This window comes from Squalius cephalus (genome assembly GCF_949319135.1).
Source record: "Squalius cephalus genome assembly, chromosome: 8".
NCBI lineage: Eukaryota > Metazoa > Chordata > Actinopteri > Cypriniformes > Leuciscidae > Squalius > Squalius cephalus.
Genome location: NC_137129.1, coordinates 17,223,074 through 17,235,838, shown reverse-complemented (window position 1 = coordinate 17,235,838; position 12,765 = coordinate 17,223,074). Strand labels below are relative to the sequence as shown.

Here is a 12,765-nt window from a genome sequence, read left to right as displayed (position 1 = left end):
ATGCAAGTAAAAATATAATAAATATTTAATATAGTGCACATATTTCGCAAAATACACTATATATAATTTGTCTAGCCAATTAACGTGCTATCAAATGGCTTTCCTGAGGTAAATGTAACGTTATGTGACATTGTTCTCCAGCTGTTTTATCTACCTTTTTCCACGGTTGATAAACACTGATTGATCGATATGTGAGGCATAAACATTTCGGTAAGTTGTACTGTATCTTTCAACACACCTATTGTTCATTCGTGTTTATTTACTATTAACTAGTAAAGAGTAAGAGATGTTCGGTTCACGACCACGATCTGACTGCCACGTCACATTTACCAGCGCCAAACCGCTTTAGTTTGAATTTCGTAATAAAATTGACAGAATCTGAAACCTGAGAATTAGTTTCATATCAAAAGTAACCTGCTCTGTCTAGTCTGTTGGTGTCAGTGTCCTCTTTGCTTCGCGATTTTTCTCTGCGTTAGAAAATGGATGTGTGGGGTGAGCGTGTGAAAAGTGTCAATTGCTTGAGTCTCACGCTGTCGGTTATCTTATCGCCAAAATATCGCCATATAACAGAGGTAGAATTTTTTTCTGGACACCAGTTCAGTCTCCGTCTGCTTGGCATCCATCTTCACCTGTTCTCCGCGCTGCACACCGTAAAGTCATGACGTGACCATACTCTCCACACGTGCCGCTGCCTAAACTGAAACTGTCTGGTCTTCTTAATATTAGCGGTGTAGAAAATGGGCAAACAGCTCTCAGAGAGAATGGGTTGTCATGTCCACACATGCATTTATTAATTTCATAAAATTGCAGCATTTTGCGTCATATAATCGCATAGGCTTGACATCGCGATATGATTAATCGTGCAACACTAACTATTTGCAATATAAATAAGTGTGGTCACTTATTCAGTGTGGTTTACTATTCAGCAAATTTTTGTGCGCAAAACACAGCCATTTCAATAGGAATCCAAAATATGTCCCCACACAGATTTGGCAACAGGTTCAGTTGGTCACAAAGATTCACTGTGTTGACCAACAGAAAGCTGGCTGGTTTCAAAGTGACTTCCGTATGAATGGTGCTTCATACATCGCTAAATTAATGACAATAGACAATGCACCTTTTTTGCCAGCAAATTTTCATTAATGCGACCAGGAGCATATTGTGAATGGGTGCATCCAGCATTACAAGTTAAAAACAACAGGCTTAATTCAGTAGACCTTTAGAAATAGGATTGCATAAGCCACATTTCTAAGTAGTTTACGAAAATAAATGTGCAAACCAGTAAAATTCCAATAGTAATACAGCACTACAATTGTTACTTACAGCAGCACATCCCTACATGAAAACGCACTTTCATTATAATCAATCTACATTGGAAGCATCCATCTGTATCCACACTATAGTTTTCTGCTTGCCGCTTGAATTAAAAAATCACACCAAAGATATAAAAAGGTAAACAGTATAACAGAATCTTCCCGTTGACATTTCTACCACCACACGGTACATATTGCCATACCACCCAGCCCTGAGGATGGAGACTGACACTTAAGAACCACTAATGAAACTGAACATCATGAATATTATGGATGACGGTGTCTTTTTTTTAAAAAGGAACTAGTTCTGATTCTAACTAAGAACCAGTTCTTAATTCTAAACCCCATCTGCAAATCTAAAAGAAAAAAAAAAAACTAAAAACTAAATAAAAACACTGGATTGATGCAATTCAGAAAAGTAAGGAAGAGGAAAGATGAGGAAAAATAGAAATAATGGGAGAGGCAGTAGACGGAAAGAGAGAGAGTGCTGCAGTGAGACACGGCCTTTGTGCTGCCGTCAGCCGAGCAGAAGCGCTGAGAGAGAGAGAGAGGGAGGGAGGGAGAGAGAGAGGAGGGGGGGGGGCTGGAGGGCTAAGAGTGGGTGTGTGAACAAGAGTGCGAGAGACAGACAACGAAGGGAGGGAGAACACGAAAAGACAAAAATACAAGTGAAATGTATTTGATACACAAATCCTTTTTTTTTTATCTCTTGGAAAAGCATGAAATGCAATCTAATACTGCAGCTTTTCTTGCATCGTGCTTGATTCTGTTAATTAAGCTAACACACAGGATGAGGGAAAAACTGTGCAACAGAGAGCGCATGAACAAGAGCAACCTGAAGCCCATGAACATGAATAAGCCACGCGCACACAGGAAGACCCAGAATAGCAACAGGAAACACGCCCCAGACTCTGAATACTGCAAAGGCACAGCCGCGCAAAACAGGCCGAGATCTACGCTGAACCTTCTGAACAACATTCAGATCACACAGAGAGCAAAAGTTAAAAAAGAGACTGCAGCAGAATTATAGACTTATAAACTAATTACATTGTAATCTAGTTCATAAGTCTGTCAAGAGAAAATGTCTGTTTCCCATTAGAACATTTTTTACATTTTAAAGTTAAATACTTCAATCTGGTGTCCAGTGATAAACACTGCAGTAGTGCATGTCAAAGTGAAAAAAAAAAACGGCACCACATTGCGAGAGTGCCAACGTGTGTGTGTGTGTGTGTGTATATATGCATATATATATATATATATATATATATATATATATATATATATATATATATATATATATATATATATATATATATATATATATATATATATATTTTGATACAAGGTTGTAATTACCTTAACTCAAAATATATACGAACAGTTGTAATTATGATAAATCAATAATTGTGTAATCCTCAGGAAAATAGGATTGATCACAATTGTTAGTTTATATCACAATTCTGGCTTGTTTTTCAGAATTTCACATTTATATTGCAAATTTTGAAGGAAAGAAATGTCCGAACTGCAAGATATTAACTAAAAATTATAAGATACAAACTCAGAATTTGGAGAAATAAAGTTACAATTGTGATATTAAAAGGTCTTTATTACTTTATTTTTTTATTTCGTAGTGGAAACAGGCTTCCATAACATTCCTTTAATCTCCACCGGGCAAAAATCTTATATCTGATTATTTGGAAAATTACCATCACTGCCCTTCTCAAGACACAATTTATGAGGCATCATTCATGTTCATACCTCAAACAGTGGAGGGTTGAGCAACGATTGTTGAAATCCCTAACCCTAAGCATGAGCAAGAGTAATAGTTAGGCTTGCTTTAGCAAATGCTATTAATAAATATAAAAGCTACAGAATACAAAAAAATAAAAAATAAATTAAAGAGTAAAAAGATGGCCATAAATACACCACTCTGCAAACAGACAGCACAACAATGAGAGCGTTAAAAAAAAAGGGCACTGCAACAAAGACAAAACTGTTAGATGGGAAACTAAGTGAAAAGGAACAGGACAGAAAGATTGGAAAGATGGATGGAAAGAGCCGCAGACATCTGACAGTACTGGAGCACTTGGCACTCGTGGTCTGTCAGGGTGGGAGTGCTGGAGAAAATGCGGGTGGTCTTAAAATGATGTCAGCCATTGGGGTTCCTGTGTGAAACTTGCTCCCTCTTTCCAATACACTTTTCCTCCATTTACTTCCATTTCTTTTTTCATTATCAACTTCCTGCCTCAATCCATCCTGACGCCCTCTTTCTCCACTTAATATCTATTTGCTTTCATTCCTAGCCGTGTTTCCTACATAATTCAACTTTTTTTTTTTTTTAAAGGAACTAGTTCGGTAAAAGAACCAGTTATTAATTCTAAACCACATCTGCAAACACTGGATTAAAATGTGCATTGCACATGATTGACGGGCATCCAACAATAAAAAATAAAATTAAAATAAAAATAATTTCTTTTTACATATTAAGATTGCATAGAAGATATGATATTGTGATGTGTATCATGAACTAGTGGCCGATACTAGGGGCCGGTTTCACAAAGCTATTTTAGACCGGTCTATAGTGTTAGACAAGTCTAAAATTTGCTCATAGACAGTCTAATGCAAGTTAGACTGTTTCACAAAAATAAAGACTGACTTAGACCAAAAAAATTTGACACCTTACCCCCAGGCTAACTTAGGTCTAAGACTCTATGTTACCTTGGCAACCAGCAGTAACAATGAGTTACATTACAAACTGCCAAAAGAAAAGGGAAAATGGCTCATATTTAAACATTTCTTCTTGTTACTAATGTTACATTCCCAAGTAAAATGTCCTTGTAACTGTTAGGGCCGTTACATAGTCAACGCGAGCAACGATCGACGCGCTCCCTTTCATACGCAGTCACGGGCAATGCGTGAAATGCAATACACCGTGACTGTTCAACCGTCTATTTCGCTTCAAACGCTCGCTTTATACGCGCGTCCTATTCGCCTTGGACGCGCGAATGGATTCAAAATGTTCAAGCGTCGAACTAGACGCGATAGACGCGAACTTGACGCTCTATTCGCGTTTGGTGTGAACACTGCATAATAACAGGCTGCGATGTCAAGATTGCAATACTGGAATGTGTGTGTGTATGTCAGAGAGAGAGATGGCACGGGCGCGATCGAACAGTGGAAACATAAAAACATACTCCGTCATTTATACTCCTCCAACAAACAGATATTTTCCGCTGGGGTAAACTGCACTGAGCGGTTGAATGCGCTTACTCGATCCGCCATGTTTTTTGTTTTGAAAAGTGTCTTATTTTACCCAGAATGCATTGCAGTGTAGTCCTACTTAAGATAGTCAGAGTCTTAAGTGCTTTGTGCAACGGTCTGATTTAGATGTCTATCTGAAGTCTGACCATCTACTATATCTAAGCCATAGTCAAAGTCTATCTTTGTGAAACCGGCCCCAGGCCTTACTGCGGAGTTTTATTGTCGTCTCACTGTATTCCACCCCAATTTTCTCTTCGCGTCTCTCTCACGTTCCCAACGGTCTGTGCCTCTGTGAGTCAGAATTACTACTCCATAAAACCTTTCCACTGGGAAGAAGAGGGAAAAAACAAACGGGCATGTGACAAGCATGTGACCTTCCCCTCCAGGCCTGAGCACATTTACTTATTATGCATCTCAGAATAAGATCCTGCAAAAAGATCACGGACAAAGTTTACGGGACGATTCAAACTGAGCACTTACAGGGCACTGAGGATAAGCATCTGATTGCCTTAGAAAGGAAGAGTGTGTGATATATAAAGGCAGCGGGGGAAACAAGGGGCCGGGGGTGACAGACCCCTGAAGTCACGGCGGAGTTTAGAAGTACAGAGAGGAGGCGGATACTGCTTCGGATTAGCCGCACTTTGAGGAAGGAGCACAAAAGCCCATCAGAAAGGAACTGGAGGAGATTAGAAAAGACTGAAGGAAGTGTTCATGTTCTCTCACACACAAAAAGGATATATCACTTCCAGGGCATCCCACATTGAAATCCCAAGCTATTGGAAATCTCCCCCCACCAGATCTCTCTCACTCATATATGCGGACATAAACACCATTATCATCAACCAAATGGAAGAGGATTTGATTTGATCCTCGACTGATATGAACCACACTGCATTGAGATTAATTTGGGAAATGAAAAAGAAAAAACATAATTCAAAACTAATTAATCAGGATCACAGCAAAAGATGCCCAGTCTTTCTGCCTATGAAGACACAATCTGGGGAATCAGTTTTTTGGATTCAGATTCTCCCCAGTATCTGATCAGCTCCAGCTTTCTGTCTTTCTCGATCTTGGCACGTATCAGCATGCATATGACTGAGACATTATGGTAAACCAGAGTGCGTCTACAGAGGAATATGCCAAATGGGTATTAACTAAGACAAATGCAAGCTCATGAAAAAGCTGTCTGAAGGTAGAATCTTGCCAGCATAAACCCACAAGTCCAATGTTTTTTGTTGTCAATATAATTGCCAATCACTGAATGTGGCTTCACACTTATTTACAGCAGAAAAACTTTTAAAAGCATCAGTGCACTAGGTTATTTAAGGCACAGTGAACTGTGATTGTGCGCTGTACTGGTTTAATAAAAAGGTACTAACATCCCTTTAACATGGTGGTTCTCAACCATAGGGGCCTCAGCAAACATCCATGAGGGGGCACAGGATGATTTAAAAGTATTTCAATTAATTAATCTAAACACTTTAACAATCCAACTCTAATCTAATTAAAATAACACTTTAAAAGCAAAAATACTGCGCAACCTGACAGGTTTTCATCTAATGAGGCTTTACTGTGGACAGGGCTAACCAACAGCACATGATAAGCCAAGCAACAGAATATATCTTCATTCACCATGGTTGAGTGTTTTGAAGGTTAGAGAAGTTACTGTTTTAACCATTAGCAAGATTTTAGAACAGCAATACTAAAATCAGTAGCCTCATACTCACGTTTCACGTTTATTTGTGTGGCCTCAGTGACATCAGCCGAAACAGATTTTTTTTTAATAGGTGGAGCGAGATGCATTTTTTTAAAAGATTAAAAAGGACAAACTTTTTTATTCTTTGAACAGTGTGCAATGATTTCACTGATTTACACAAAGAAATGGTTTTAGAAATTCAGCTACAGCAGCCACAACTAAATCAAATGTTAAAGAATGTTGTAAATATCCTTCAGTGAAGACGGCAAAACATGCATGAGAACAAACAGTTCACAGAGAGCTGACAAAGTGTACAGTTGCTAGACTTGTTCATTCGTTGCAGTGTGAAGCAACAACTGTCAGGAAACCAGCTGAACCAGTCAAACTGGTCCCTATTCACTCTCTGAAATGTCTCAGCAGTTGGCAGCTTTAATCCACATTAACGTTCATGAAATCAGTCCTCAAAAACCAACAAATGAAGACTTAATCTAAAAGATCTTAAAAGTCTAATAATTCCAGGTGGTGGAAGCACTATATTTATGTATTAGGGCTAAAGACTTTTAGACTACACGGAGTGGAAAATGAAGATGCTAAAACAAATAAACCCAGTAACAATAAGCATATGCCCAGTATTTTTTCTCAGCATAGCAGTACCATTAAGCTTCTAGTAGTTTTGTTACACAGCTGGATAACTCCCATGCAGGTCAGGTAGTGATTTGGAGGGGTTTTACCTTTGGTGTCAGCCAGGCTCAAGTAAGCAATAGGGGCTAATCTACCGTGAGAGCAGTGCATGAGGGAGATGTTGATGGTAGAAGGGGTCAATCGAGGGCTACATTATTGCCTTTCCTGCAGGCAACCATGGGGATTCCTTGGATTGAATAAAATCTCTGCCAATCTCAGTCACTGGCTACGTAAGAGAAATAAATAAATAAATAAATAAATAAATAAATAAATAAATAAAGAGGAGATCACATCCTGAGGGCATCCCCCACTGGCAGATACAAAACTATCTAATTTCTCTCTCTCACTCACTCATCCCCCCTTTTACTTTCTCAAGCCCTCGAGCTCCAGTCATTTGCCAGCTCTCTATAAGACACTTTCTCTCACTCTCATTAATTCTCAGCTTATGTGAAAATTTTGGACACACTGTTGCTCTGAATGAGCTATTTGTATCTGCTAACCTTATATGCAAACACACGCACGCGCCATATCCTGCACGTTTTTTCACAGTGACAGTGAAGTGCAAACCTCCAGGTTTTTGCTGACCTGATTTCCAAAAGCAACTAATCTTGCATAGCCGACGTTTGGCGTCCATGCTTATCTTGGACTTTAAGTAAACCTAGTAACTAACATGTAGCATGATAAAAGGTTTATGCTGGGTAAATTAGACAAATCAAGAACACAATAACACTCAGTTGCGAAAACGAAACAAAAGTTATTTCAAAGAATGATGTAAGGATTTCTTCTATTTGCCCTTTTGGGGAGAGGTTCCAAATTTTACTTGCCCTGCCAAAATATTCACTGGCCCCATCAAAAAAAAAAATAAAAAAAAAAAAATTGCTGTTGTTTTGACCCATGTAACATTCTAATAAATAACCTACCAAAATTTGATACCAGTGAAATGTCACAATTTCCCAATTCAATTTTGATACCACAGCAAAAACTACAATAAACTTGAAACAATATTGAAGACAAGTTAATAGTCAATAATAAAATAAGAAAAAAAATAAATAAATACAGGCAACAGCAAAAATAAATATACAAAAGAACAAAAGATACCAATTAAACAGTGCTTTACGTTTTTCAGGTCTCACAGTAGTATTCTAAGTATTAACTACAGAAACTGAAAAATCAAACAAATGTAAAAACAACACTGCACAGACTTCACTGTATAAATCAAATATAGATTAAAATGTTAAAGATATAAAATTTGTTTAGTCAAGATGAGAGTGATTTTCTTTTTGTCTTTTTCTATTGCTGTCACTTTAAGAGCCAATGCATGCGTTTAGTTTCTCACCGGTTTAACGTTAAGACGTTATTAAAGGCTATTCACGAGAATACTCGCCAGGATTTTGACATACTTTTGTTGTGCGTGTATTTTTCCGTGCAAGCACAAGACAATGTGAAAGAGAACTCCATTCCGCACTCTGGCAACCACACCGAGAGCTGTCAGGCTCTCTATGTGTGCGTGCACAGAAAACAGCACGCAAGTACTGGATCGAGTTCTCTTTCGCATCTTTTTGTGATTGAATAGCTTAAAATCGATTGAACGTTTAAATTGACGACTTAAAAAAAACATGCAAAAAATTAACTTTCTTAATGACGCAGCACTGGCCTGATCGGCGCAATTCCGTCAACTGTCCCGAGCATCTTTCACAATGGCCCCAGGCCATCGGGCAGTCCTTATTGCCGAGCCCTGCTGCAATCTTTTTCATGCAAGGCTGTACAGAACACCACCAGAAAATTTAGCAGCATAGACTTTCAGAATTTCTACCCATCCAAAAGTAACAAGTATATCAGAGATGTGGTCTAGCAGGCAGTGCTTATGCTATATGCTGCTTAAGTGCAGTTGACCCCAGTTGAAATCCAAAACATCAGGTAATTTCACGATTCTGATGCACTTAGGGCAGGAGTGTCCAATTCTACTCCTGGAAGGCCAATGTCTTGCAGAGTTTAGCTCCAACTTGCTCTGAATCAATGCACTTGCCTGGAGGGTTTAAGTAATTCTAAAGACCTTGATTAGCTAGTTCAGGTGTGTTTAATTAGGACTGGAGCTAAACTGCGCAGGATGGTGGCCCTTCTGGAGCAGGACAGGACACCCATGACTTAGGAACACATTGTACAATATTTACCACAGGCCACACAAATCACAAATCTTGATTAAAGGTTCAATGCCAGTTACCACGTAAACTACCTTATAACCACAGAGCTGATCCCTGCCGATCCCTGTATAATACTGGCTATGACTACTGTCTTCCAGCCAATCACTATCCCAAAGACATTTTGAACAAGTCTGTATACATTAAGGCACAAAAGCATAAGCTAGCAGTGGTAAATAAACTAAAAATATTCTGATGAGTAACCAAAGCAGTTGCATAGACTTGATGCAAGAGAGCTTACCTCTTAAGCACTTTAAACTGTTTGAAAGCTAGCACGGCATTACGTTATTCTGGTTTGAAACATTCATGGTACTCACAGGCAGACTGGAAGGTCGTCCCTGCATGGTCTCCTCTGGACCACTCTTACCAGACACCATGGGCTGATTGGAGGAAGGAGCTGAAGATTGAGAGCTGAAGGAGTCTTGAGAAAGCTCCTGAGGAACAAAGTGATGACGACAAAATGTAGAATCATTTTGTAGAAGGGCAACAAACTCAGCACTTGTGTAAGGATAGCGTTCATCGAAGCACCTCCAAGTATTTGGACACTGTTATAACCTGTCAGATTTATTTTTGTTTTTACCTGAGGTGGCGGAGGAAAGCGCTGGAAGGGCGACTGCTGTTGTTGTTGAGACTGCAGCGGAGGGGTCTGGGAGTAAGGTGAGGGCTGACCCTGTCCTGAAGGTTGCTGGGATGACTGAGGTGGCACTGAGCTGGGCGGCTGTGATTGTGGTGGGCCCTGCTGCTGCTGTTGTGAAGGTCCCTGCTGCTGAGGAGGCTGAACTGGACCGGAGGGTGGTTGAGAGTATCCAGGCTGCGACTGAGACCCTTGCTGGCCCTGAGAAGGACCCTGTGACTGAGGGGGACCCTGGGACTGGGGGTAGGAAGGCTGTCCTGACTGTGACTGTGGAGTCTGGGAATATGGAGGTTGGCCCTGAGGGGGACCATGGGGGCCCTGAGGTTGCCCGTAAGAGGGCCCACTCTGGCCATGGGGAGGACCAGGGGATTGCTGGGAATAAGGGGGCTGAGAGCCTGGAGCAGTGGAGGGCTGTTGGGGGTATGGAGACTGCTGGGGGCCTCCGTGAGGTGAAGGGCCTTGTTGTCCATAGTAGCCACCTTGGTTCTGACCATAACTACCTGGGCCATGCTGTCCATAGCTCATCTAAAGAGAACACAATAAGAACCAAGTAATCCAATTAGCAAGCAAACATCAATTTTGCAACGTAAAACTAGGGACATGATATATCTGTGACCATCCGTAACTGTCCGTAAGCATTTTAATTCTTGATCACCAGGCACGCAAACTTGAGCAGGTCTTTGCTACTAATTTGATTTGATTCTGATTCACAAACTATCAATTCTATTTTAACAAGACTAAGATATTCTCTTATGACAAACAACCAAATTGCAATGAATTGGCTATAGCAATAGATAATTTCTTCTGTATTGTGACGTACATTTAAATTGATTGGATTAGAGATGTAGGCGTTGCACTCAAAAGTGAACCTGAGCTTGCAGTCAATTTTGGAGAGGCTGAGTTTAAGCAGACTAAATTGAAGTACTGCATACATACCAGAGACAATCACAACAGTGCATTGTGTTATTATTATAAATATTTTCACTATTATCATTGTCATTATTAAATCATGGCATTTTTTGTTTTATTTTGTGATTTCAAAACTTCTGATTGAATTGCTTTTCACTCAAGCTTTTCTCATGGGCATGTGGGCAAACAGCCAGACGATAGCAGCAGAAGGGAGTGAGGAGAAGGCAGGGAGGAAAGAATTGCACAAGAAGGAACTGCTTGAAAAAGTTACCCGGTAGGACACTGTTTACATTCAGTGAGAGGGGTCAACTGACACTCAATTTAGAGCCTGCGTAACCCGTAAATAAAACTGAAACAGATGAGTGGTAGGGTGGACTGTGTGTCTGCAAACAAGTCTGTGCAGGGGCAGCCTGCAACCTGCAATACAGCAGACTTGCTACAAATAAACATTTCACCAGCTACTTAAAGCTTCCAATGAAAATATAATAATAATAATAATAATAAATAATAATAACAATAATAACAATAATAACAACAATAACAACAACAACAACAACAACAACAATAATCCCTAGAGCAAATTATTACTACTATTCAAAAATAAAAGCCAAACCCAAAAAAAAAAAAAAAAAACTGTATGATTTCATAACATTACTCATTCTCAGTTACAGGTTATAACATGAAAATAATTGAATGTAATTAATCCAAATATAATTACAGGGCTCCAGACAAAAAAAAAATAAAAATAAAAATAAAAAATTTAAAGAGTCATTGGCTCATATAAGGGAACAAAATAAATAAGCACCAAAAAATATATATTTTTAAATTCATGTCATGTGTTTGTCATGATCTGTTACAGCATCAGCGTTTTCATCCATCTTGTGGATGTCCTGGGAACTAAGATTCACTTAAAGTAGGAACTGAATTTATTTTCCAACTTGAGAACTACATATACAGTTACAAAGAATTGTTCTTTACACAGAAACTGAGCCAGTCACCATAATAATGTCAGCATCACTTGGCCAATGATTAAAGTTTGGCGGCCTCCTAATGCATCCTATAAACGTTATTGTATGTCTTGCACACACCCAATCTATTTTTCTTCATTAGTATCTGAGAGGTAAATTTGGTGAAAGACAGCTCTTCATAAGCAATTATACAGATGTTGTTGAATTTCATTTTTAGCTCCTTCCATTCTTTCTAATGTAGACAACAGGTTAAGTAACAATATGAGGATTATGTCAATATACAATATAAATATTGTAAAATGCCCCTTTCTATAGTTATTTTTCTAGCTGACTAACAAGTGTATGAGCATTGAATGGCTTTTCTGAGCCTGGGGTAAATTTGACGTTACGTGACATGATTGTTCTCAAGCTGTTTTATACAAGCTCTTTCCAAGGTCGAAATGCTGATTGAGCGATCTGTCAGGCCACATAAACAGCGCCAAAACTACATTTATTGCTTGTATTTCATGATAAAATTGACAGAATTTGAGAGCTGAAAGTTTGTTCATTTTTTTATAAAATTAAAATACATTAAAAGGTGACAATTAAGTGCAAAACTGCTAATCTTACTGCGATTATGGATGGCTGCGTGACAAATAATGTGAAGTTCAGGCAGTAACAAAAGCAAAGATTAAACGATATTGAGAATAAGAATCCAATTCAGTATCAATTAAAAACTAGAATTGTTAACGATTAGTTCGCGTCCACACATCTGACATGTTTATCTGTTGTACTTATTCCTGCACTTACATCTCCGTCGCTTTCTCTCTCACATGCTGGCAAACGTTCTTTGAAATAGCCTGATATTTTTAGTTTTGACGCGCGTTCCTGACACGGAAAGATGATCCTTGCTGTCCGAGCGAATTTTGGTGCTCGTTTTTTTTTTCCACTGGAACTTTGCTGCGCGTTGTCTCATTTTATTAGGCTACGTCAACAAGACAAAAGATGTGATGGGCTACTCATCACAGAACAGCAAGTAAAAAGACAACATTTTTAATCATAACATGTACATTTATATAGTCGCCAGTGGCGATCTCAGCAAAAATATTACTCACAAATTAATATT

The 12,765-nt window shown here is 39.0% G+C and overlaps 1 protein-coding gene across 1 annotated transcript in view; it reads right to left on the bottom strand.

The window, feature by feature from the left end:
- The window catches only part of arid1ab (AT-rich interactive domain 1Ab), a 90,736-nt gene that overhangs the window by 38,956 nt on the left and 39,015 nt on the right, over positions 1 to 12,765 (bottom strand). Inside the window, exons 3-4 of the mRNA XM_079878708.1 lie at positions 9,730 to 10,308; positions 9,467 to 9,583 (exon numbers count right to left, since the gene is read on the bottom strand). Of these exons, the coding sequence (XP_079734834.1) occupies positions 9,467 to 9,583; positions 9,730 to 10,308 (696 nt within the window). The remainder of the gene's footprint in view (positions 1 to 9,466; positions 9,584 to 9,729; positions 10,309 to 12,765) is intronic.